The sequence below is a fragment of the Schistocerca piceifrons genome, chromosome 2 (genome assembly GCF_021461385.2).
Source record: "Schistocerca piceifrons isolate TAMUIC-IGC-003096 chromosome 2, iqSchPice1.1, whole genome shotgun sequence".
Lineage (NCBI taxonomy): Eukaryota > Metazoa > Arthropoda > Insecta > Orthoptera > Acrididae > Schistocerca > Schistocerca piceifrons.
In genome coordinates this window covers 911,811,861-911,839,115 of record NC_060139.1, presented here as the reverse complement: position 1 = coordinate 911,839,115, position 27,255 = coordinate 911,811,861, and the positions used below count along the sequence as shown (strand labels likewise).

Here is a 27,255-nt window from a genome sequence, read left to right as displayed (position 1 = left end):
AATTATCCTCTTCATAATATAACGTATGTACATACATAAACCACAAGTATGCTTACAAATTGACTATATATATATATATATATATATATATATATATATATATATATATACACTCCTGGAAATTGAAATAAGAACACCGTGAATTCATTGTCCCAGGAAGGGGAAACTTTATTGACACATTCCTGGGGTCAGATACATCACATGGTCACACTGACAGAACCACAGGCACATAGACATAGGCAACAGAGCATGCACAATGTCGGCACTAGTACAGTGTATATCATCCTTTCTCAGCAATGCAGGCTGCTATTCTCCCATGGAGACGATCGTAGAGATGCTGGATGTAGTCCTGTGGAACGGCTTGCCATGCCATTTCCACCTGGCGCCTCAGTTGGACCAGCGTTCGTGCTGGACGTGCAGACCGCGTGAGACGACGCTTCATCCAGTCCCAAACATGCTCAATGGGGGACAGATCCGGAGATCTTGCTGGCCAGGGTAGTTGACTTACACCTTCTAGAGCACGTTGGGTGGCACGGGATACATGCGGACGTGCATTGTCCTGTTGGAACAGCAAGTTCCCTTGCCGGTCTAGGAATGGTAGAACGATGGGTTCGATGACGGTTTCGACGTATCGTGCACTATTCAGTGTCCCCTCGACGATCACCAGTGGTGTACGGCCAGTGTAGGAGATCGCTCCCCACACCATGATGCCGGGTGTTGGCCCTGTGTGCCTCGGTCGTATGCAGTCCTGATTGTGGCGCTCACCTGCACGGCGCCAAACACGCATACGACCATCATTGGCACCAAGGCAGAAGCGACTCCCATCGCTGAAGACGACACGTCTCCATTCGTTCCTCCATTCACGCCTGTCGCGACACCACTGGAGGCGGGCTGCACGATGTTGGGGCGTGAGCGGAAGACGGCCTAACGGTGTGCGGGACCGTAGCCCAGCTTCATGGAGACGGTTGCGAATGGTCCTCGCCGATACCCCAGGAGCAACAGTGTCCCTAATTTGCTGGGAAGTGGCGGTGCGGTCCCCTACGGCACTGCGTAGGATCCTACGGTCTTGGCGTGCATCCGTGCGTCGCTGCGGTCCGGTCCCAGGTCGACGCGCACGTGCACCTTCCGCCGACCACTGGCGACAACATCGATGTACTGTGGAGACCTCACGCCCCACGTGTTGAGCAATTCGGCGGTACGTCCACCCGGCCTCCCGCATGCCCACTATACGCCCTCGCTCAAAGTCCGTCAACTGCACATACGGTTCACGTCCACGCTGTCGCGGCATGCTACCAGTGTTAAAGACTGCGATGGAGCTCCGTATGCCACGGCAAACTGGCTGACACTGACGGCGGCGGTGCACAAATGCTGCGCAGCTAGCGCCATTCGACGGCCAACACCGCGGTTGCTGGTGTGTCCGCTGTGCCGTGCGTGTGATCATTGCTTGTACAGCCCTCTCGCAGTGTCCGGAGCAAGTATGGTGGGTCTGACACACCGGTGTCAATGTGTTCTTTTTTCCATTTCCAGGAGTGTATAAACTCCTAGTCCATTGTAAGACAGTTGCTAAAGGCCCTAATCTGGGCAGACTAAATACAACAGTAAGAAAATAAATCAAATTAAACTATTTGGTTCGAAAGACCTTTTCAAGTCTCAAATATCTATTAAGTTTATATGCAGGCTGAACTGACGAACGAAAATTTGTACCGAGTTTGGGATTCGAACCCGAGTCTCCTACTCCCTATGCAGCTGTGCTAACCACTCCGCCACCTTCGCACAGTGCAGTTGTACGAAACCACTGTGCCAGAGTCACGTAGTGGTTAGCGCATCTGCCTGGTGAACAGGAGATCCGATTTCGAATCCTAGGCTTGGTACAAATTTTCATTCGTCGGTTCAATTCGGATACATCCAAAATAAATAGACAAATTGTAAGCGATTTCCATGTTGTCCATGTGGGTTAAGACGAGGACACCAGTGGCATGTTTACCATTCAGGACACTAAAACCAAAAATGAGACGCCTAAAATAACTGCAAGTGTATGTGTACAACTTTCGAAGTCCTTAGCTCACTTCTCTGACATCAAGTCCAGAAATGGGATAAAGTCGGTACACACACCCAGCAGATGGGCAGCAAAAGTGAGCTCGGGCCTCTACTCACCCCTGTCGACGATCTTGCCGAAGAGGTTCTTGCCGCGGACGAAGTTTCGCGTGGAGCAGTTCCAGCGGCGGTTGCGGAACTGGTACTGGCACTCGAGGATGGCCTGCTTGGCGCCCTTGACGACGGCCATCAGCACGCCCTGGTTGTCCAGCACCAGCCGGCGCTGGCGCCGCCGCAGCGTCGCGTGGATGATGGGGTCCAGCGCCTTGGCGCGCCCCGGCGGCAGCGGCAGCAGGTTCGTCGGCTCCCCGATCTTGGCGATCCCCCTGCGAACGCATAAACACCCGCACTGTCAGACAGTGCACGGCGAGAACTCGATGCTGTGTGGCGGGGCGAACGACGCCAGGTTTGCTCACAGCCGAAATGCCTAGGGCGAAGTCATCAGCGCCGAACTCTAGATGTGACTTTGGCTTTCACAAAACGGTGAGGGCAAGAGGGGCGCTTGTCTCTCCCTGGAATCTGGGTCACATACTCCTTATTCATTATACAGAGGGGTCCAAAAAAATGTATCCACTGTTTAAAAGTCCATAACTTGCAAACTAATCGACGGAGTTGTCTCATTTTTGGAGAAAGTTTAAAGTCCAACTTAAAGATATCACTGTAGGTGTTCGAAATGGTCACCATTAACATCCACACACAAACGATGCCGCTGAACTGCTGCACGAACTACTACTGCAACATGTTCAGTTGGATATTTGCACATGAATATTGTTGTGTACATAGTTCCGCGTAGTTAGCGCGTACACAACTTTCCCACTAGAGCGCGCCCCGCTAAAGCCCGTCTCACACGGAGCAAGATTCGCTGTAAGTTTCCGGGCTGGTTCGCGCGACGGCTAGCTTGCGGCTCCGTCGTCTGCTAGCGGGCCACCTTGCTGGGAACCTTGTAAGATTTCCAGGATAGGTCCGGTGCTAGTTTTCTTGTAAGGTTCCCTGCGTGCCACCTGCGTTGGCCAATCACGAGACGTTTCGTTTGTGACGTCAGTCGCGGAAAGCTTGATAGTCGCCTTTCTGCTGTTGTGAGGTGCGGTAGGAAGTTCGTATAATTATTAAATAATGGCACCGCAGTGGTCCAAGGAAGTGATTAAAGCATTGGTATGTACTTATAGGGAAGAACAGTGTCCGTACGTCATGAAAAGCGCAAACTACTATAATAAACACTTGCGTGCAGAAGCACTCGGAAGAGTTGCAAGTGACGTGTGTGTTCTTCGACCATATCCATACGTATAAAATTTGCAAAGGATGTACGATCTTCTATCCTATAAAATAAAGTCGTATATAACAGTCATTATTGGTATATTTATAAAGTCAAACAGTAATGAAATGGTGATACTTTTCAAACAAAAGTAGGTGTTATGCGAACTAACCTCAACTCTTTATGAAGCATGGAGAGCACACCTTTTCCAGCGTTTCTCCTCTTAATACAGTTTTTCGTCAATTCTTTCTTTCTTCTTCTCTCATTAGCATGCATTTCTGCATCGTTTAGCACCAAAACAGCTAATAATGGCAGTTTGCTCTGAACATCTGTACCTGAAGCAGCCATCTTCGTTCGATACAACATGCAGCCGATCACAACACAACTAGCTGCCTATCTTGCACCGTGGGAGAGCTTCGACATGAAAGATAGCCGGCTCCCTTCCCTGCAAGCCGGCGAGCATGCACGCCATCTCGCAAACTTGTGGCGAACCTTGCTCCGTGTGAGACGGGCTTAAGCACAACAGCGCAGGCGCAGCGCTCGTCCGTCTCCGCACTACGAGATGGCGCTCTCTTAGAGACGGGCCAAATTCTGCTTCCGCCGATCCGCATATTAATATGTAACGCAGCCAATGAGATCGCTGCTAACGTAGAACCTTTTCTCCGTGCGGATCACATTCGCGCAGTGATACCTGAACGCGCGAGGTATTATAACGAGTGTACAGACCTCCGATTAGTCAGTCTGCATTAGTCCGCATTTATCTGCACCTGTCTGTACCAGTCTACATATGTCTGTACCAGTCTATAGTCAAGTTTCAGTCTGCGCCTAGATTATCATATTCCTGTACATAGCTATGAAGAGAAATGTATAGAAACTTTGTCAAGTATCAGAGATATGTGAGAATAAGATGAACGTACCAAGACCAAAGGAACTTCAGATTGTCAATTGTAAACAGCTTCCAGAATCCAGTTACTTAAGATCTATGTTTTTTATTATTTTAATAAATGTGTGAAAATTAATCAAGTTCTGTTTAAAGTTGGTCACCGTCAATCTGCTACTCTAAGCGTGCAAGTGGCATTTCTATCGTCTGACCTAACGGCAGAAGATAAACACGTCACGATAAGACCACGAGACATGTTGCTGACACTCGCCTACTTCGCTAGAGCGACAAGTCAAATAATCTGATGGTGTGTGTACCGAAGGTCTTACAGTACGCACACCACAAATATACGATGGATTCTCGAAGTTCATCCAATGTGCGTGGCTTCTGTCTATAAACGACGTCCTTTAGTGTTCCTCACAGGTAAAAGTCCAGAGGAGTTAGGTCTGGGCAACGTGGTGGATACTCCACAGCACCTCTACGGTCTATCCATCTTCCTGGTAGATTTTCGTCGGGATACGCCCTAACACGATTTTGGTAGTGGGCTGGGGCACCGTCTTGTTGAAAGTAAACTCTTCCGTCTCCATACAAGTCTCGGATGGCAGGTAAAATAGATGTCTGAAGCTTTTGAAGGTACACCTCACCGGTAACTGTGCCTTCAAAGAAGAATGGCCCAATCAAGTTCCGGTAAGACAACCCACACCACACATTTACTCTTGACAAATTCACGGCTTTGTCTACATGAACGTTCGGATTTTCGGCAGCCCAGTAGATGAAACTGTGGCGATTTACTGTACCATTGAGTTTGAACTGTGCCTCATCAGACCACACAATCATCTCTGCAAACTCTTCATCTTTGCGCACCATGTTAGAAAACCACTCGCAGTACTCCATTCTACGATCTGGGTCGTCCTCGTTCACTGCGTGTAGCAATCATGGGATGTAGCACTTCCACTTTGCTGTCTTCAAAATTCGCCGGACACTTGAGCGAATCACTCCAGTTTCAGGGGAACACCGTCTCATAGACTCCTGTGGTGAGCGAGTGAATTGTTGTAACACACGACGGGAGTTAGCTGGACATGTTATGGTTACAGGTCGTCCAGATCGTTGTTTGTGTACATCTTTAACACAGCCTTCGGCTTCAAATTTGTCTCGAATGCGACGAATCGTTAAACGTGTCGCCATTGCCGTTGGACCTCTTTAATGTTTTCGTACTTGAAATATCACTTCAAACTAACTTCCTTTCATCGAATGCAAGCCTTGCCCCAGCCGTGTTTACTCGAGTAACTAGGTGTAACTGAGAACGAAACACTGACTATCTGGCGACTGTCATCTGACAAAACAAAACAACGCAATACAGCGCTTGTGTGGCGATTTCCGGAACTACAAACTATTACACTACCAAAGATGAGACAACTCCATCAATCACTTTGCCAGTTATGGACAACAGTGGATACATTTTTTTGAACCCCTCTGTATTCTTACTCTTTTGTAGAAATGACTGACTGTGATGTTACCAAACCCCAGATTTAGCATTGCTTGATGTAAGGGGAAACATTGTAGCACTGAGAAGTACTATCTGACTAAGTTTGTGTCGTTGCCAAAACTTCACGAGAAATTAGTTTCCTTGACGCAGTTGTGGTTCTTGCTCTATTTTTCTGTCGTGGCGGATGCGGATCTTTAGAGAATATCCCACGCTTTTTCAACACTGTGCAACAAGCAGGCTCGCTTTACTAACTGTGCAGTATATTTCACATGACTGCACAGGAACGAATCAAACAGAGGAGACGCGGAGTGAATTGGTTCAGTTCTATGTTCCACCGGCCAATTTGATGGTCGTCTTGGGAGATTCTCACACAGATCTGATCGAATTGTGGCCCTGAGATACATTTTACCCCAACAGCCCTTAATGTCTCTTTCTAAACTCTTTTTCTTGAAATTTTAATATGATAAACAGCATCAAAAAGTAGAAGTTACGAAAGCAACGAAATAGAGCCATTCGCATGATCAGATGTGAAGTTTTGTAAGAAATAAAAGTAGACTAAGCGTTTTTTATAGGTATATTTCCTGTCTCTCCAGTTCGAGGGTAGGGGAAGTTTTTGCTGGCTACTTTTTCAATACGATTTCTTCAATGGATCCACTGCTTCTTTCCTATTTCATTTTTTTTTAATTTTCAGTATCAACATAATATTAAAGACATGTTTTGGAAATCTTTTACAGATTTATTTGGAACTCGATGGATTCAATAACATTAAAAATAGTTTCGCTGTGGCTAGCGAAAGATGCTTAGATCAGCTCTTTAGAAACGAGGTGAGTGGATAAATGTCGAACGTTTCAGAAACAATGATTTCTATTATATTTCCCGTCAAAGTAAGTTTTTAGGGCACAACACGTTCTCAAAAACCACGAATCATCTATACAAAAAAACGGCAATTTTCCAATCTCCCCCCTCTTGCATAAATTTTTTCAGAAGCACATGATCGTAACCTTAGATCGCGAGCTATCGTTTAAACACTATTGTATCACGAACTAAACCGATGTATGTGCCAGAAACAGCATTATCAGGTTGCTAACGATGAGGATATGGGATGCTGGTCCGTGATTGTTGCGGACATCAGCTATGGGACGGCCTGTGTCTGCTGCCGAATACCCTGCTCCCGTGAGGTACTCATATGCCTATGCGAAGGAGGCGGATAGCGTGGCAAACCAGTGCATGGGGCGATGCTGAGGCCAACAACAGAGCAGAAACTCCACCGGCTCATTGGCATCGCAACCTCTCGCGTGTGCCAATTGATTGCGGCAGCAGTGGACAGGTGAAGATGGAAACCGACTCCCGGTACCCAATGAACAGGTCGCAGCTCATTGGGAGACACCTGCGCTCCAGGGAATTCTTGAAGTAAGAGAACGCAGCTGCTCATTAGTGTCTATGAGCAGGAACCGAGTGCACAGATGGATGACAGAAATTAAGAACCCGGACATCGCTCCATAAGAAGAGCCAGCATACGACAGCGAGATACCCTACCATGTGTCGCCAACGAGCTGTAATGGGGTCCTCTCTCCTCCCGGTCAGGTAGATGTTCTGCGCGAGTGTGGCGAGTTGCAACCTGTGGGCCACCTGCTGGATAAACTTCGCGAATTGCAACATCTTTGTAAAGTAACCAACAAAGCCATTTTAGCCTCAGTGTTCTGGGAATAATTTACTTAAACCGATATAGGAAAGAAACAGAGAAAGTGCGGAATTTGGTTGGTTGATTCAGGGGATGGGACCTAACAGCGAGGTCATCGGTCGCATCGGACTGAGGAATGAAGGGGAGGGAAGTCGTCCGTGACCTTTCACAGGAACCATCCCGGCATTTGACTGAAGCGATTTAGGGAAATCACGAAAAATCTAAATCAGGATAGCCGAATGTGGGTTTTAACCGTCGTCCTCCCGAATGCGAGTCCAGTGTGCTAACCACTATGCCCCCTTGCTCGGTTAATGCGGATGTAGATCACAGCCATCATCCCGAGGGCGTTTCCACCTAACACCGCGCGCAAGCTATGAGGATGTGCAAGTCAATTCGAATGTCATTTTGGTTTCCATCGAATAACAGTAAAAATTACTTTACTGTTCGCACATACAGAATTTCAGTTTCTGAGCAAAGTGTTCACAAACTGAAACAAAAGAATTTATACCTGATTAAAATAGGCTGCTGTTTCTATAGGTTTCTGTACGCCGCAGTGCAGCAGTCATTCTTTTACAGTTTGTCATCTACGACCAGACAGAATTTGATATAGAAAACGGATGTTCATCAAAATTACGCCTGTACTGTTAGGCTGATGTGGTCTACTTCATTTGACTTGTGTTTGTGTGCGTGAATGCAGTATTTTTACAGGCTTCTACATGGTCTTTGCCGTGAAACTGCACTTCTAACTTACAACGTCTCACGATTTACAAGAAACGAAACAAGATTGCGAACAGCTGAATGTGTTCTTAGTGGGAGCTTACGTCTTTTTCTATGTGGCAGATTTTTTCATTTACTATTTCTATTGGGAGTTGTTGCAACATTTGAGTATTTTCGGGTCTGTATTGATGTCCGGTCATCTGAGGTCCATATCCACAAGGTGTATCGCAGATGTAGAATAACAACTGTTACTCTTTAATGCTCTTCTGTTTACCAATCATTGCTTGTTTGTCTAATATAAATTGAGATGCAGTCTTGACATGTCAACCGGTAAATGCAACATGAACTGTGTTCGTCTGCGTTGATGGTTCTATTTCGTATGTTATCTAACCTGTGAGACGCTCGAGGACAACATACTGGGTTCTCTTACGTAAGAAGTCTTCGGGTCAGTAACTTATCTGGGAGCCTATTCCGTATGCACGTACCTTCGTTAATAGTCTGCAGTTGGGTACCGTGTCGAATGCTTTAAATGTGAACTCCGCCTGTCGCCCTTCATCGATGGTTCACAGTATATCATGCGAGAAAAAGCAAGCTGGATTTCGTGGACATGAGCTTTTTGGTCTGTTGGCAATTCATTATATTCGACATCAGAATATGCTCTAGAATTCTGCAGCAAACGCATGTTAAATATATTGGGCTGTAATTTTGTGCATCTATTCATTTACCCTTCTTATGTACAGGAGCCACTTGCGCTTTTTTCCAGTTGCTTGGCATTTTGCGCTGATCGAGGGATTCGCGACAAATGCAAAATAAGTGAGGGGCCAATGACGTACACTACTCTTTGTAGAGTACTCTTTGGGATTCCATTCGGACCTGACGATTTATTTGTTTTCTACTTATTCAGTTGTTTCTGTACGTCAGGGATGCTTACTGTTATGCCATCCATACGGGTTTCCATGCGATGGTCAAACGACGGTACGTTTGTACGATTCTCCTGCTCGAGCGGTTTCTGAAACGTGGAATTTAGAACTTCAGCCCTCCTTTTGCTGTCTTCTGTTGTCAAACCAGACCGGTCAACGAGTCTTAGGCCCGCTTAGCGATTTTACGTGGGACTATAATTTTTTTAGAACATCTCGTAATGAATTGCCTAGACACCAGCGCACCACCACTCGTCAGCCATTACTGTTTTCAAACTCTGGCACAGATTTGAATTTGCGTGGAAGGACGTATCCGCATCTGTCATCCAGGCTCAGGTGGACTCTATGCTCAACCGGTTTGCAACCGTTGTTGTTGCCAGAGGCATTTTTTCTCACTATACACTGCACCGGTTTTGTTACATGATTTTTTATTCCCCATTGCAATACTGAATTCCAATATCAAGCTTGGAAAATATTAATTTCAAACTCTTTCAGAATACTGGGAGAATCAAAAATAGTGAGGAAAATGCATCTATTGATAATGTTGGAAAAAATTGTGCTGCATAACAAAAACGTGCAAGCTGCCACCCATCTTCGAGTTCAGGGAAATGCAGTGCTCGGGGCGCGGAACAATGGGCTAAGAGGCGTAGAATTCACAGTCTCACGTTGTCTCGAAGAAACAAGATTTGTATTGCCTCTGAACTGACAAATGTAGAAGGCGAACCAGACTTCCACTTACAAACTTTCAGAGGTTGTTCAGGGATACCTCTCGAGTATTTTGATTTCAGGAACCCGCGGTCTCCGGCAGCTCTTTGCAGGAGTGTTGCATTAAGCTTAGTTTCTTGCCCCACTTTGTATCCACTTTACCCTTCGACTTCAGGACTGCATTCAGTACTGCTCGGTTCTGCCTTGGGTTGTTTTTCAAGAAGTTTTAGTTGTAAGTTAACAGTGATACACAGCTATATGGAAGCGTTTACGGATGGGGAGTTGGACGATATGCATGTCGCGCGCCCGTTCAGTGAATGCAGTGGAAGAGCGCCACGACATCGCTATGCTGAGGTGTTTTCAAAGTGATGATAACAACGTCACACCACATTTGTTGCACTGCTGTGTGTAGCTTGTGGTACGTTTTGATTACTGCATACTGCAGGTTTCTCCGCTGTTGCGAGAACACAGAAACGAAGGTGACTGCGGTATCAAACCGTATAAATCACGACAATTACTCTGCAACGAGCCATCAGAGACCCTGTGTCCGTTGTACCAAAATACTCAGAAGGTATCCCTAAACAACCATTGGAAGCTTGTCGGTAGAGTTCCGGTTTCCGCTGCATATTTGCACCATTGCAATTGCAGTTATAACTGATTTATTTTTGAAGATTTTTTACTACAAGATGCATTTAGTGTAATATTAGTTCAAGAATAAATATTTCATGATTCGAAGGACATAAAGACATTAGCTGCTATTGAGGATAGAAATATATCAACGGGGAAAGTTGATAATTTGTTCCGGACTGGGACTGCAATCCGGATTTTTCCGTTTCACGACAACGGTCGCCTTGACGGCCTCGGCCATTCGGTCATGTTCCATGGCTGACTCAACTTTCCAACTTATCCACACACTACTGACGTAGTGCTGCTGCCCCTCATCTTCGTTACTCACAGCGATTCGCTGATTCCAGTAGAGCTCGAGCGTGTTTGTGCATCTGCACTGAAGGGAGCATGGGTCTGTCTCGCCCTAGTTACAATATGCGGTGTCCGAAAGAACAGACGCAGCATACGTGTAATACATATTTTGTTTTTTTTCTCAGCAGTCCATAGTTTCCTTTACAAGCTAAACTGAAATAAAAATATTAACGTTCTGTTTCCAGTAATATAACGCAGTCCAATATTTAATTGCTTCGTGGAGCTGAGAACATTATTTGCTAGTGATTTTGTATTTTTCTTTTTTTTGCCTTTAGCGACGGCCGCAGAGGCGAACATCAATGAAAAGCAATCACATGCGTCTTGTACGACCCCCAATTATGGTTCCTATGCTGGTAACTTAGATTTTCCAGGCGAGTCTCATTTTGGACCTAATGTAACTGTGGGTCACCCCAGAAAACTACAAAAACATGCGTTTATAGTGAACTTTAGCGCACGGCATAGGAGGAGAAACTTGGAAAGTTTTAAATAAATTCTAGCCTCATTGCAGTTTTCAAAAAGGGAGCCGCCACAACACTCACAAATTTCCTACAAACTTAATCACATATTCTTGGTAGCATACTGTATACGAGCAATAAGCGAAATTTCGTTATTTGCTATGCTTTGTGGTATCGCAGTCTTGATGGATAGCCGTGTAATATACACAGAGCTGACACAAGACAAGGCACACCTCCTAATATGGCGTCGGACGTCCTTTCCCCCGCGTAGTGCAGCAGAAGTCTGTAGCAAAAATACTGAATCATGCCTCTATAGCCGTCCATATTGCGAAAATGATGTCAGTGCAGAATTCTGTGCACGAACTGACCGCTCGATTACGTCCCATAAATGTTCAATGCGATTCACGTCGGTTGATCTGGGTGTCTAAATCATTCGCTCGAATTGTCCAGAGTGTTCTTCAAATCGTTGTTGTGGTCTTCAGTCCTGAGACTGGTTTGATGCAGCTCTCCATGCTACTCTATCCTGTGCAAGCTTCTTCATCTCCCAGTACCTACATCCTTCTGAATCTGCTTGGTGTATTCATCTCTTGGTCTCCCTCTACGATTTCTACCCTCTACGATTTCTACCCTCCACGCTGCCCTCCAATACTAAATTGGTGATCCCTTGATGCCTCAGAACATGTCCTACCAACCGATCCCTTCTTCTAGTCAAGTTGTGCCACAAACTTCTCTTCTCCCCAATCCTATTCAACACCTCCTCATTAGTTATGTGATCTACCCATCTAATCTTCAGCATTCTTCTGTAGCACCACATTTCGAAAGCTTCTATTCTCTTCTTGTCTAAACTGTTTATCGCCCACGTTTCACTTCCATACATGGCCACACTCCATACAAATACTTTCAGAAACGACTTCCTGACACTTAAATCTATACTCGATGTTAACAAATTTCTCTTCTTCAGAAAGGCTTTCCTTGCCATTGCCAGTCTACATTTTATATCCTCTCTACTTCGTTCATCATCAGTTATTTTTCTCCCCAAATAGCAAAACTCCTTTACTACATTAAGTGTCTCATTAATTCCCTCAGCATCACCCGACTTAATTCGACTACATTCCATTATCCTCGTTTTGCTTTTGTTGATGTTCATCTTATATCCACCCTTCAAGACACCATCCATTCCGTTCAACTGCTCTTCCAAGTCCTTTGCTGTCTCTGACAGAATTACAATGTCTTCGGCGAACATCAAAGTTTTTATTTCTTCTCCATGGATTTTAATACCTACACCGAATTTTTATTTTGTTTCCTTCACTGTTTGCTCAATATACAGATTGAATAACATCGGGGAGAGGCTACAACCCTGTCTCACTCCTTTCCCAATCACTGCTTCCCTTTCATGCCTCTCAACTCTTATAACTGCCATTTGGTTTCTATACAAATTGTAAATAGCCCTTCGCTCCCTATATTTTACCCCTGCTACCTTCAGAATTAGAAAGAGTATTCCAGTCAACATTGTCAAAAGCTTTCTCTAAGTCTACAAATGCTAGAAACGGAGGTTTGCCTTTCCTTAATCTAGCTTCTAAGATAAGCCGTAGGGTCAGTATTGCCTCGCGTGTTCCAATATTTCTGCGGAATCCAAACTGATCTTCCCCAAGATCGGCTTCTACTAATTTTGCCATTCGTCTGTAAATAATTCGCGTTAGTATTTTGCAGCCGTGACTTATTAAACTGATAGTTCGGTAATTTTCACATCTATCAACACCTGCTTTCTTTGGGATTGGGATTATTATATTCTTCTTGAAGTCTGAGGGTATTTCGCCTGTGTTATATATCTTGCTCACCAGATGGTAGAGTTTTGTCAGGACTGGTTCTCCCGAGGCCGTCAGTAGTTCTAATGGAATGTTGTCTACTCCCGGGGCCTTGTTTCGCCTCAGGTCTTTCAGTGCTCTGTCGAACTCTTCACGCAGTATCATATCTCCCATTGCATCTTCATCTACATCCTCTTCCATTTCCATAATATTGTCCTCAAGTACATCGCCCTTGTCTAGACCCTCTACATACTCCTTCCACCTTTCTGCTTTCCCTTCTTTGCTTGGAACTGGGTTTCCATCTGAGCTCTTGATATTCATACAAGTGGTTCTCGTTTCTCCAAAGATCTCTTTAATTTTCCTGTAGGTAGTATCTATCTTTCCCCTAGTGATACATGCCTCTACATCCTTACATCCTTCGAATCAATCATCAAGAATTGTGGCTCTGTGACGTGACATCGTTGTTTGGGGACGTAAGTCCATGAATGGCTGCAAATGGTCTCCAAGTAGCTGAAAATAACTATTTCCCGTCAATGATCGGTTCAGCTGGACCAGAGGACGCAGTCCATTCCATGCAAACACAGACCACCATTATGGAGCCGCCACCAGCTTGCACAATGTCTGTTGACAACTTGGGTCCATGGCATCGTGAGATCTGCACCACACACTAATGGTATCAACAGTTCTTACCAATTGAAACTCGGGACTCATCTGACCACGCCATAATTTCCCAGTAGTCTATCTAACAGATACGTCACGAGCCCAGGAGACGTGCTGCAGGCGATGTCACGCTGTTAGCAAAGGCACTCGAGTCGGTCGTCCGCTGCCATAGATCATTAACGCCAAATTTCGCCGCACTGTCCTAACGTATACGTTAGTCATACGCCCCATATTGATTTCTGCAATTGTTTGAAGCATTGTTGCTTATCTGTTAGCCCTGACGACTATACGCAAACACCGCTGCTCTTGGTCGTTCAGTGAAGAAATGGTTCAAATGGCTCTGAGCACTATGGGACTTAGCATCTATGGTCATCAGTCCCCTAGAACTTAGAACTACTTAAACCTAACTAACCTAAGGACGTCACACAACACCCAGTCATCACGAGGCAGAGAAAATCCCTGACTCCGCCGGGAATCGAACCCGGGACCCCGTGCTCGGGAAGTGAGAACGCTACCGCGAGACCACGAGCTGCGGACGTTCAGTGAAGACCGTCGGGCACTGCGTTGTCCGTTGTGAGGGAGAGAATGCCTAATATTTGTTAATCTAGGCGCACTCTTGCTACTACGGGTATCGGAATGTTGAATTCCGTAACGATTTCCGAAGTGGAATGTCCCATTCGTCTAGCTCAAACTACCTTTCCGCGTTCAAAGTCTGTTAATTCCGGTCATGCGGGCGCAATCACGTCGGAAACCTTTCCATATAAATCACCTGAGTACAAATGACTGCTCCGCCAATGCGCTGCCCTGTCACATCTTGTGTATGCGAGAACACCGCCACCTGTATATGTCCATATTGCTATCCCATGATTTGTCACGTCAGTGTACACTTGGTTAGAATTAAAGTGCAATAACTCACGGAGGTCCAGTGTGGGATCTGATTATCGGATGGCAAGGAAACTTGGTAGATGTGCTAATGCTTCAATGTGGAACAGATTTATGCTAAAAAAAATTTTAGCTGCCGTCGGCAAATCTGACGCTACACTGAATCTTGTCGACGTATCCGGAGCTCATACTGAAAAAACTGTTCAACTCTTTCAGGCCTGCGTTTTTTTCTGGAGGAAGGAAAATTTTTGTTTGTGGTAATGGTCTTGGGTGATTTTTTAATGATTTTATAGGTAAGACTTAGACAAAAATAAGGACCCATTTTCAAAACATACTTTTTACATTTGGCTTCATTTTATGGACTAAAATAACTAATTACGAAATACAAAGAAACACCGCCCGAATAAGCCTTGAAGTCCCAACGGCACCGACCGGCCGCCGTGTCATCCTCGACCTTTAGGCGTCACCGGAGGTGGATACGGGGGGCATGTGGTCAGCACACCGCTCTCCGGCTGTTGTCACTTTTTGTGACTGGTGTCGCTACTTCTCAATCAAAAAGCTCGTCAATTGACCTCACGCGGACTGAGTGCACACCGCTTGCCAACAGCACTCTGCAGGCCCGGATGGTGACCCATCCAAGTGCTAGCCAAGTTCGACAGTGCTTAACTTTGGCGATCTGACAGAACACAATGTTACCACTGCGACAAGGTCACTGGCAATTACAAAATATTCTCTACTGTGATAAACTGTAAAATGATAATAATTACCAATGAAAATAACAAAAATAATATGCAATTATATGGTGGAACATAGCGAACCAACCACATCTGTGTATTGTGGGTGTCACAAGCTGCTGCGTGCTGGTACATTTATACATTTACTTGCTGATATTGTCATAATAATGGCCGGCCGGCGTGGCCGTGCGGTTCTACGCGCTACAGTCTGGAACCGAGCGACCGCTACGGTCGCAGGTTCGAATCCTGCCTTCGGCATGGATGTGTGTGATGTCCTTAGGTTAGTTAGGTTTAATTACTTCTAACTTCTAGGCGACTGATGACCTCAGACGTTAAGTCGCATAGTGCTCAGAACTATTTTTTTTTTTTGTCATAATGATGCCCAACAGTTGGCAGCAATTATTCGTGGTGGAAGTCTGGACATTTACAATTGTGTACCTCAGGTTTCCATTGGGATAAAATACTTTTGTTGCAGCTAAGACACAGTAAAAGTTAATGTACACAATTGTAGGCAGAGGTCTGATTTTGTTAAGCTGCAGTTAACAATAAATATCAGCCAGTTAACAATAAATATCAGCATTACGCCTTTCTCACTTGTTTGACGTCTTCTGGCGACGTCCCGTTCCTAATTCAATGCGTAAGGAAACATGCGTCTTTCATGCATTTATAGGGCCAGATTTTCACCTGCAGGCCAAAATTGGAAAAAGATTTTTTTTAACTTTAATTGGTCCCGCATTAATGCACTAGAATATCTGCGAAGTTTCGCTGCCACACTGATAGGTATGTGCTAAGGTCTGATCAGGGTAGCTCTAGAAAATAGTCGGTAGTTAGAATCAACAACCTTAGAGCGATCACATAAGAGTTCATGTGATCGCTCTACGCTTGTTGATACCAGTGCCTACCAATTTTAAATGTTATTACAGCACTGAGAATGGTCACTAAGTGACAGAAAATCGATTTTGCGGATAATAAAACAAAAAAAATACGACCAATGCTGATTCTCCTTCCAATTCTATCCACTATTTGGTCGTGGTGCACAGAACACTCCATGGAGTCGCCAATCAATAGTCGGTAGTTGCCAACCGGAAGGTGGAACGAGTATAATATCTTTGAGTAGGAGGATCTCCGATGGTTAAGAGAGCCGGACGTGCGTAGTAAAAAACCGGAGAGTCGCAGGTAAGTGCCCGGAGGAAGCAGACGTGTGCAGACAGCGTTAATGTAGGTCGCTGCCCCTGACCAAACTTTAGCACGTAACTGAGAAGGGTAAATATAATCATTTCAAATTGGATTTTGTTAGATAATGTTCAGAGTTAGGATTTGTATGTCCAAGGTTTGACGCAGTAAGCGTTTTGTATTTTTTTTTTAAAAGTGATCCGTGCTACGGAAATGTTTGAAATAGTAGGTTTTGTGTATCACTTAAAAATTGAACAATGTATACACTGAGATCAACATTGTGTTTAAATCTAACAGCCTGAATCATAATCCACATCCTTTGCTTGTGTTGAATATGAAAATGAGTAGTAAACTAAAGTTACCCACCAATTAAAGAACCAAGTAAACATCAGGGCCAAAAGTTAATTTTCCAGTACCATCTTAATGCCAGTGCACAAACGGCATTATTGTCTTAGACTTGATTGCTGAGTCAAATACATGTTGCACTTCTGGCAAAATGGAGGAGTGCACGAAACAAGTTCACAGACGCAGTTAGATGCAGGTTTGCTGAATAATTGAAACTTCCTGGAAGATTAAAACTGAGTGACGGACCGAGACTTGAACTCGGGACCTATGCCTTTCGCGGGCAAGCGCTCTACCGACTGAGCTACCCAAGCACGACTCATGCCCCGTCCTCACAGCTTTAATTCCGCCAGTACCTCGTCTCCTACCTTCCAAACTTTACAGAAGATCTCCTGCGAAGCTTGCAGAACTAGCACTCCTGAAAGATAGGATATTGCGGAGACATGGCTTAGCCACAGCCTAGGGGATGTTTCCAGAATGAGATTTTCACTCTGCAGCGGAGTGTGCGCTGATATGAAACTTTCTGGCAGATTAAAACTGTGTACAAGACCGAGACTCGAACTCTTGACCTTTGCCTTTCGCGGGCAAGTGCTCTACCAACTGATTTTTAATCTGCCAGGAAGTTTCATATTAGCGCACACTCCGCTGCAGAGTGAAAATCTCATTCTGGAAACATCCCCCAGGCTGTGGCTAAGCCATGTCCCCGCAATATCCTTTCTTTCAGGAGTGCTAGTTCTGCAAGGTTCGCAGGAGAGCTTCTGTAAAGTTTGGAAGGTAGGAGACGAGGTGCTGGCGGAAGTGAAGCTGTGAGGATGGGGCGTGAGTCGTGCTTGGGTAGCTCAGTCGGTAGAGCGCTTGCCCGCGAAAGGAAAAGGTCCCGAGTTCGAGTCTCGGTCCGGCATACAGTTTCAATCTGCCAGGAAGTTTCATATCAGCGCACACTCCGCTGTAGAGTGAAAATTTCATTCTGCTGAATAATTCATTTAGAACAATTTTATCACTGATACTTTCACAGAATAAAAGGATATAATTTTGGTTGGATACTTTCAACACAATTATTACAGCCCGCAGAGGACGCAGCTGCACTCTGTTATAAAAATCTGCCACTAACGTTTCATCTACTGGACGTTAACGTCCCATCTTTCTTCCAGTTTTCCCTCACGACGAACACTCGCTGTCGCCGCTGCGACACCGGCTGCTGCAGCGATGACAGCGACGAATCTGAGCGTCCCACGAGTTGACAGGGTTCCGGCGAACGCCTATCAGGCATTTCTGCGAGTGTGTCGCGCGGCGCGATGGCCGTCATATTTCGAGCTGGCGAGACAAGGGAAGGCCGGGTGCCCCGCGGTGGCTCAGAGCGGCAGGAATTTCCCTGGGCCGCGCTCGCCTCGCCTTCCCTTCCCTCCCCTGCGCCCGCCGGCCGGAGGCCGCGACAAAACCGGGCCCGTGACGGCCAAATGTCGCCCTCCGGCCGTGGCTTTTTGCCGGCGCGCGCCGCGCTGTCCGTCAGCCGGTGACGGATGCGGCGCTGCCGTCGCCGGCCCCTGGCCGCCGCCGGCTTTTTGCGGAGCCCGCGGCCGTCATTACTCGCGGTCCTCCGCGACGACACGTGTTTCGTGCGCGGCCGTCCCGCGGGCCTCAGGCGCGCCCACCTAATTGCTCATTGTGCGGCGTCGACGATGCAGCGACGGGCCGGGTCCGGCCAGTGCGCCATTTTAATTGTCTGCGGCGCCGGCGCCGTAACTCACCCCGGGCACCGCGGCGTGTAATTGGCGAAATAAGAGCGTGCCGTGGCTCGGCGCAACTGCCGGCGATCGCGAGAATGCGCTCCAACTATGCGGCAGCGACGCCACCGGCCAACTGACTCCCGTTTCGGTAAAAAGCCGATCCGGCACAGCTCCCGCTTCCAGGAATTCCGGTAGCTCCACTCGACCTAATAGCAATCCTTATACCGATATGACACTGCAGTCAAGTACCGTGAGGTAACGGCCCGACACTTTGCCTTCTACTTAGGTTACTCACTCTTTTACTGGCTTTGGGCTACTTGCTAGGCGTTGAAGGTCCAAAGTACGTCTAACGGCCGCCGTGCCATCCTCTGTCTTGCGGCGTCATGCGGAACTGCATGTGGTGAGCACGCCGCTCTCCCGGCCATTTTGAGCACTTTCCAGACTGTGAAGCCGCTACTGCTCGGTCAAGTTGCTTCTCAGTTCGCATCATGAGCCTCATTGTACCCCGTACCAGCCCTCCCACCAGGGAAAATTCCTTCGCAGTACTGGGAATCGAACCCAGACCCTCTACATGGCAACCATCTACGTTAATGTCTTCTCCCTGTAGTGTAGGCAAAATAGAACTGAAACTTCCTGGCAGATTAAAACTGTGTGCCAGACCGAGACTCGAACTCGGAACCTTTGCCTTTTGCGGGCAAGTGCTCTACCAACTGACCTACCCAAGCATGACTCACGCCCCGTCCTCACAGCTTTACTTCTGCCAGTATCTCGTCTCCTACCTTACAAACTTTACAGAAGCTCTCCTGCGAACTTTTTTTTCAGGAGTGTTAGTTCTGCAAGGTTCATTCTGTCGCTCTTCACCTGATTAACTTCAGACTCTGGGGACGGTGAATTCAGCGTGAAGTTGCTATAGTCACGAACACGCATAATTTTCCTCTGTTGACCGCTCCACTGTAGCTTTGCGCGGCTTTCTCGCATGTTTCACTGAAAATGGGACAACGGACATTTATCTACAGGCGTGCAAGTTCTCCGTCTGCTTCCCGGTACACCAGCATGTGGTCAACCACCCACTCACTGTCACTCATCTTAAGGCAGCTGGAGGCCGCACCCTGTTACTGCTTTCTCAGAGCTTGAGCCGCCCTAAGCTGCCTATTGTCGCTTCCCTTCGCCGCTCCCCAGCCAGCCACGGTCACTCGAATACTTCCCTGGGATAAACTAGCCTCCAGTAAATCGACGCATTTCCACAAAGTTTTCATGTCGTGTTAATTACTTTAAAACCATCACCTGACATTAATTATTCCAATACGTCCATACTATACCCTCTACAAGATGCATTGTGCCTTGTCAGTCATTTTTGTTCAGCCCGACTGTTCGCTCAACGTGAGTTAGGTGATCTTTAATGACTTCATGTAAGGGGCATATTTCTTGCCATCTTACAGTGAACTGAAGTAGGAAGAAAACCAATCTTCTGTTTTTGTATAATATTCGAAGATCAGTTCCAAACCAGCATTACTCCATTAAATCTTTAGGTAGGTGGTCTCTGCCCATACACGGTAATACTAATTCACTGTTCTGTTTCTACTGAAGACTAACGACTGTCTATCTGTCGGCCACTGTTTGTATCTCACTTGACGACTTGAAGACACGGAGAACGTACTGCAGGAACTCCTATCAAGACACGGACTGAATTACGACTTGCTATGACAACTTCTGATAGTGTATCGTTACTTAAGCGCGTGTCTCTTTCCAGTGGCGTTGCTGGTTCAGGGGGCGTAATTCTCACGGGCAGCATGGTTGGTTTGTGCGGAGTAACGTTCCTGCTACTCATGCACGTCCACGATACTTCTGGAACCAACTACCCCAAACTCTTCTTGTGTAGTATCAGCACACCACACCAAGTATGCAACAACGACATGGATGCATGTAGCTGGAGACTGCACTGTACAAAACGCATGAAATGAGCAGCATGGATGTCCAATGTCTCACACGTTGTCTGCGTTTTAGCGTAAGAGTTACGTGGCTGATAGAAAATTACTGAATGTGGCTACCTCATAAAAAAATGGTTCAAATGGCTCTGAGCACTATGGGACTTAGCAGCTGTGGTCATCAGTCCCCTAGAACTTAGAACTACTTAAACCTAACTAACCTACGGTTTGAGTTGGTTTGTTATTTGATGTATTATTTGTCACTGTAAGTTGAATGGAACAATTGCTACAAAGTCCTGAAACCTTTATATTCTTCTTGAAACACCCTGTGCAATTATTTGCAGTACAATAACCACCATCACCATTATAGTTACGGCCACTAGCCACAAACGGCCCATTAACGTCTTCCTCAAACAGACTGAAATCCACTCCTTCCAATACTTCCGCTTTTCTTTTATTCTTCGACAATCAAAATTGGCGTGGCATAAAACATAATGCTTTTTTGAGCTCACTCAACACCATTTATTTAAAGACCAATATAAAACACCGCAATTTTGATGGGTACCCTTCATTACTGATTCATGGATCGTCGTCTTCATCTTGATAATCTTCATCGTCTCCATAATCTTCATCGCCATCCCCTAAAGGCAACGCCTTCTGTGTCCCCCGCTGTCTGTAAAGTTTTGTTGTTATTGTAGTTAATTCTACTGAAAAAGCTATGTAGTGTGGATGTTCTGGGCCTGCATCTTGATCTTTTCTTCCTGGGCATTTTCCAGAAATGTTCAAATGGTTCAAATGGCTCTGAGCACTACGGGACCCAACGTCTGAGGTCATCAGTGCCCTAGAAATCAGAACTACTTAAACATAACTAACCCAAGGACATCACACACATCCATGCCCGAGGCAGGATTCGAACCTGCGACCGTAGCGACCTCATAAAAGCGATTTGACAGTAACGACATAAAACCAAGATACCAATTCGTAAATGATATTAACTAACGAATACGTACCCCATCAGTCCAGGAAGACTCCAGCCTGGATAATTAACAAATAGAGAAAAAATGAGGTAGTGTTTTTAAAGTTGTAGATGTTGGAAGGTATACAGCGCCGCCACCACTCCCCCCCCCCCCCCCCTCACTTGAATGCAACGCACAGTACGTTCGTACAATCGTATGAAACTATCGGAAAAGATCTTCTTCGAGCTGTTGTTTAGCACGGGCGTCACATTGGCTTGAACGTCGGTTACATCGTCAAAGGGCTCGCCCCAGCAGTGATTTTCTACACTTCCTCGTTTTTTTGTAGGTTCGCATTGATAATACGAAATCTCGCCACTCCTGATGATTCTTTCCAGAAAAGAATTGTCCTCATTTTGCCTTTCAATCGAGTAAGGACAAGCGTCCACGCGTCGTTTTTGTTCGTGAGTCAGAGTGCGCTGGACAGACTGCAAATTTCTCTCTCCTTCGTAACATTCTGGAGAATGTCTTGAACGCATAGTGAAGTCAGGTTGCTCCACTGACATCTGTGACAACAATGTCGACGCACTACGGCCACCACGTCCCCTAGTTAACGCTGTCTACCCACAACTGACTAGTCGAAGGCACATCTACTGTTTGCAGCGGTTACTTCTATCTGCCACCGTAGTTCTTGCGTTGTGTCTCCTACACGCTAGGAATAAAGTCAGTCTCTTAACTTTATGGACTGACGGAACATTCCATAGTCTTATGCCACGTCTTATGGTAATTACATTTGTTAAGAACATTTACATATTGGTGTTTTGGTTTTACACTCAGATGACAAAAGTCATGGGATAACGAAGTTCACATTCTATATAGTTAGCGATAGTATCGCGTACGCAAGGAGGCGGGAGAAGGAGATTAGTGTTTAACGCCCCGTCGATAACGAGGTCATTAGAGACAGAGCTGAAGCTCGAATTAGGGAAGGATGGGAAAGGAAAGAGCTGTGCGCTTTCGAAGAAAGAATCCCGGTATTTTCCCTTACGCGATTTAGGGAAATCACAGAAAACCTAAACCAGGATGGCCAGACGCAGGTTTGAACCGTCGTCCTCCCGAATTCGAGTCCAGTGCGTGCATGAGCTATAAAAAGGTCATGAATTGACAGAGCTGTCATTTTTAATCAGGTGATTCATGCGAAAAGGTTTCCGATGTGATTATGGCCGCGTGACGACAGTTAACAGACTTTGATCACGGAATGATAGTTGGAGCTTGACACATGGGACATTCGATTTCCGGTCTAAGGCGCTGCAGTCATGGACTGTGCGGCTGGTCCCGGCGGAGGTTCGAGTCCTCCTTCGGGCATGTGTGTGTGTGTGTGTGTGTGTGTGTGTGTGTGTGTGTGTGTGTTTGTGTGTGTGTTTGTCCTTAGGACAATTTAGGTTAAGTAGTGTGAAAGCTTAGGGACTGATGACCTTAGCAGTTAAGTTCCATAAGATTTAACACACATTTTTGAACATTCCGTTTCGTAAATCGTTAGGGAATTCAGTATTCTGAAATCTACAATGTAAGGAGTGTGCCAACAATACGACATTTCAAGCATTACCTCTCACCACAGACAACGTGCTTTCAGTTAACGACCAGGAGCATCGGCGTTTGCTTAGAGTTGTCAATGCTAACAGCCAAGCAACAATGCATGAAATAATCGCAGACATCAATGTGGGTCGTACGAGGTACTTATCTGTTAAAAAGTGCGGCGAAATTTGGCATTAATAGACTACGGCAACAGAAGACGGACGCGAGTGCCTTTGCTAACAGCACGACATCGCCTGTGGCGACTCTCCTGGGCTCGTGACCATGTCGGTTGGAACCTTGACGGGTGGAAAACCGTGGCCTGGTCAGACTAATACCGACCTCAGTTCGTAAGAACTGATGATACGTTTCGAATATGATACACAACACCATGAAGCCACATACCCAAGTTGTCAACAAGGTACTGTCCACACTGGTGGTGGCTCCGTAATGGTGTGGTCTTTGTTGACATGGAATGGAGTTGGTCCTCTGAGCCATCTGAACAGATCATCGATTGAAAATGGTTAGTTCTGCCATTCAACGACGGAATTCGTACGGATAACAATACGCCGTGTCACTGGGCCACAATTGTTCGCGATTGGTTTGAAGAACACATCTGAGGGCATCAGTCCCCTAGAACTTAGAACTACTTAAACATAACTAACCTATGGACACCACACACATCCATGCCCGAGGCAGGATTCGAACCTACGACCGTAGTAGTCACGCGGTTCTGGACTGAAGTGCCTAGAACCGCTCGGCCACCGCGGCTGGCCACATCGAACTTTCATGGGACAAAATTGAAAGGCCTTTCGTGTACAACATCCTGAACCTGCAACACTTTCGTAATTATGGAAGTGTACAGAGGCAACATGACTCAATATTTCGGCAAAGAACTTTCGACGACTTGTTGAGTCTATGTCACGCGGAGTTGCTGCACTGCGCCTGGCGAGAGGTGGTTGGACACATTACGAGGTATTCCACGACTTTTGTCATCTCAGTTTATATCTTTAACGTCAAGAAATTTTTTGTACGGGAGTAAATGTCGTGTGACTAGGGCCTCCCGTCGGGTAAACCGTTCGCCGGGTGCAAGTCTTTCGATTTGTCGGTACTTCGACGAATTGCACGTCAATGGGGATGAAATGATGATGATGATTAGGACCACACAACACTCAGTCCCTAAGCGGAGAGAATCTCCGGCCCAGCTGGGAATCGAACCCGGGCCCTTAGGCTTGACATTCCGTCGCGCAGGCCACTCAGATATCCGGGGCGGACTTTTCTACGGTAGTTTCAATTGAGTGTTGTATCGATGACACACCCCACACAGCGATATTCGTCACAACACGCAGGAAACCCAGCGTAACACGCTCAAGAAGGGTGACAAATACGAACTCTCGGTTTGTAATTTCCACTCCCCGCTAAAGGCAGTAGGGTGCAGTGTTCTCGCGTTGCATGTCGCGGGCCGAAATGCAGAAGCGGCGGCTGTCAGCGCGGTGTGGCGTGAGCAGGCGCTGAGCTCTGCCGCCGGCGTAGTGGCGAGGACGCGGCGGCGCGGCGCGCGGGCCGGCCTTGGGCCGCGGATTCCTGCAGCGGCGGACGGCAAAAACACAGACTCCGGCTCTGACTGTGACAGCGGCCGCAGCTCTCTCTCTCTCTCCCTTCTGTCCACGACGCTACGCGGCTGTCCTCTCTGGGAACTTTCACCCTCACCGTGGAAGCCGGTCACCTTCCCACTGTCATAAATCTTACTGTCTGAGTACAGTCCGAGTCGGCTGCATAGCCAAAATTGCTGTGAATCTTAGAGTTTTCTCAGAGTTTGGGACACTCCAAGTTTGCAGCCGGTTGTCGTTTTCTTTAGGTGGGCTGCTTAAGTCATTCCTAAGACGACAAACCGCAGTTATTTGAGGGATGCCCAGATGGAATATAGTGTGTGGTAGTAAACCAGGACTGGCTGCACTCCAGAAACATAATTGAAAACTAAAACTTAATTTAATGGTCGTTTCTGACACTGTGAAGAGAGTATTGTGCTGAGACTCTAGTTTCTAGTTTATAAAAATGAGATTGATCTAAAAATTTCATCAAAAGGGGCAGCAGCCATCATGAAAGATAATGTTGTTGACCTGATGGTTCTCACACAATGGTCCTGCAATATAATGGTCCTGCAATATAATGGTCCTGCAATAATGGTCCTGCAATAATGGTCCTGCAATAATGGTCCTGCAATAATGGTCCTGCAATAATGGTCCTGCAATAATGGTCCTGCAATAATGGTCCTGCAATAATGGTCCTGCAATAATGGTCCTGCAATAATGGTCCTGCAATAATGGTCCTGCAATAATGGTCCTGCAATAATGGTCCTGCAATAATGGTCCTGCAATAATGGTCCTGCAATAATGGTCCTGCAATAATGGTCCTGGCATAATGGTGTTCACTTGGAATGAAGCATGATTAATATGCCATTGACACAGTGACTATAAATGGTGGTGTGGTCTTGACTTAATGGTAGCACTCTAGACAATGGCATTGACCTGACTAATTTATGACAAGGTGACAGCTGGTTACTGGCAAGGTGACAGCTGGTTACCGGCAAGGTGACAGCTGGTTACCGGCAAGGTGACAGCTGGTTACCGGCAAGGTGACAGCTGGTTACCGGCAAGGTGACAGCTGGTTACCGGCAAGGTGACAGCTGGTTACCGGCAAGGTGACAGCTGGTTACCGGCAAGGTGACAGCTGGTTACTGGCAAGGTGACAGCTGGTTACTGGCAAGGTGATGGCTGGTTGAAACTTCCTGGCAGATTAATACCGTGTGCCGGACGGAGATTTGAACTCGGGACCTTTGCCTTTGGCAGGCAAGTGCTCTACCAACTGAGATACCCAAGCACGTCTCACGCCCCGTCCTCACAGCTTTACTTCTGCCAGTACCTCACTGTGAGGACGGGGCGTGAGTCGCGCTTGGGTAGCTCAGCTGGTAGAGCACTTGCCCGCCAAAGGCAAAGGTCCCGAGTTCGAGTCTCGCTCCGGCAGTTTTAATCTGCCAGGAAGTTTCATATCAGCTCACACTCCACTGCAGAGTAAAATTCTCATTGATGGCTGGTTATTGGCAAAGTGACGACTAAATGACGACATGGTGATGATCAAATAATGATATGTTGATGATGTACTGACATGGTGATGAAAATTGATTATGATGATAGTGGTGGTGGTGGTGGTGGTGGTCTTGATATGCAAGAACAAAAATATGTTGCTGTGATACATTTGTAAATTGCATTTGAAGTTCCTACTGACTCAAAGGCTGAAGACAGAATACATTCCTCGGCAGCGGTCACAGTGAACTCAATTCGGAATCGGCGCCGGCAGAAAATCATACAAGACAAGGGATGTCTCAAGTTACATTAAGCTGTCGGCGTCTCGCGTCACTTGCGGAGGACGTGCGTCCTTAATAAACCGGCGGCGGTAGGGATGGCGGGAAGAATGCGTACTCAGGGGGGCCGTAATTTGTTTAAGAGCCTGCCTGCCCGTCTGCCAGCCAGCCTAATAAACCCCCCCTTCCCCTCATCCCACCTCCTGAGCGTCTTGCGCTCCGCGCCACCACACATGACCACCTGCCCCGGGGCTCGTAAATATAATTATCAAAATTCCTCGGGCGGCCGTGCCTCATAAACGCGCTGCGCGGCCGCAATAAAACGGCTCGCGAGTTAATTTGCCACGGCAGCGGGAGTCCCCGTCCGCGCTTCTGAGCTGCGGCGACTGCTGTCGAGGCAATCGTCACGACCCTCTTCAGCTACCAACAGTCCCAACTCCCTAAGAAGTATGTAAACAGCACTGTGTATAAGAAAGTTAGAGCAGTTGTGAATGATTTTGTTTGACAGACGATTTAAGAACTGGAGGAAAAGTAATACTTCACTAAATTAGAAATTTCTCTAGTAAATGTCTGCAGAAGAAATCATTTACTCGGTACTGGAGCAAGCCTACACAATTTTTCCTTCACAAGAAAGGATACAGACCAGTCAGCCTACTCCCCTTAAATGAAACTGTCCTTACCATGATGTTTGATTCGACAACATGCTGCTTCAATGAACATGGTCCTGTAGGGTACGTCGTGATATTGTCTTCCTCTCGCCCACGTACTGTCTTATCCATCTAATTAAGCGTTATCCATTACACTTTAATGTTGACTCCAGTCGACGATGCAACTCGGAATTTTTTCTTCAAAAACCACGTGTGAGATTTATCTTATTCTATCACTGCTACACGCAAACCACTAGTCATACAGAAAAAAAAGGAACTTACTGTGGGCATTTTGATGTATTCGAATTTTGT

The 27,255-nt window shown here is 46.4% G+C and overlaps 1 protein-coding gene across 1 annotated transcript in view; it reads right to left on the bottom strand.

Annotated features, from left to right (window-relative positions):
- The window catches only part of LOC124777572 (protein Wnt-1-like), a 227,296-nt gene that overhangs the window by 118,484 nt on the left and 81,557 nt on the right, over positions 1-27,255 (bottom strand). The window contains exon 2 of the mRNA XM_047253027.1: positions 2,155-2,420. Within this exon, the coding sequence (XP_047108983.1) occupies positions 2,155-2,420 (266 nt within the window). The remainder of the gene's footprint in view (positions 1-2,154; positions 2,421-27,255) is intronic.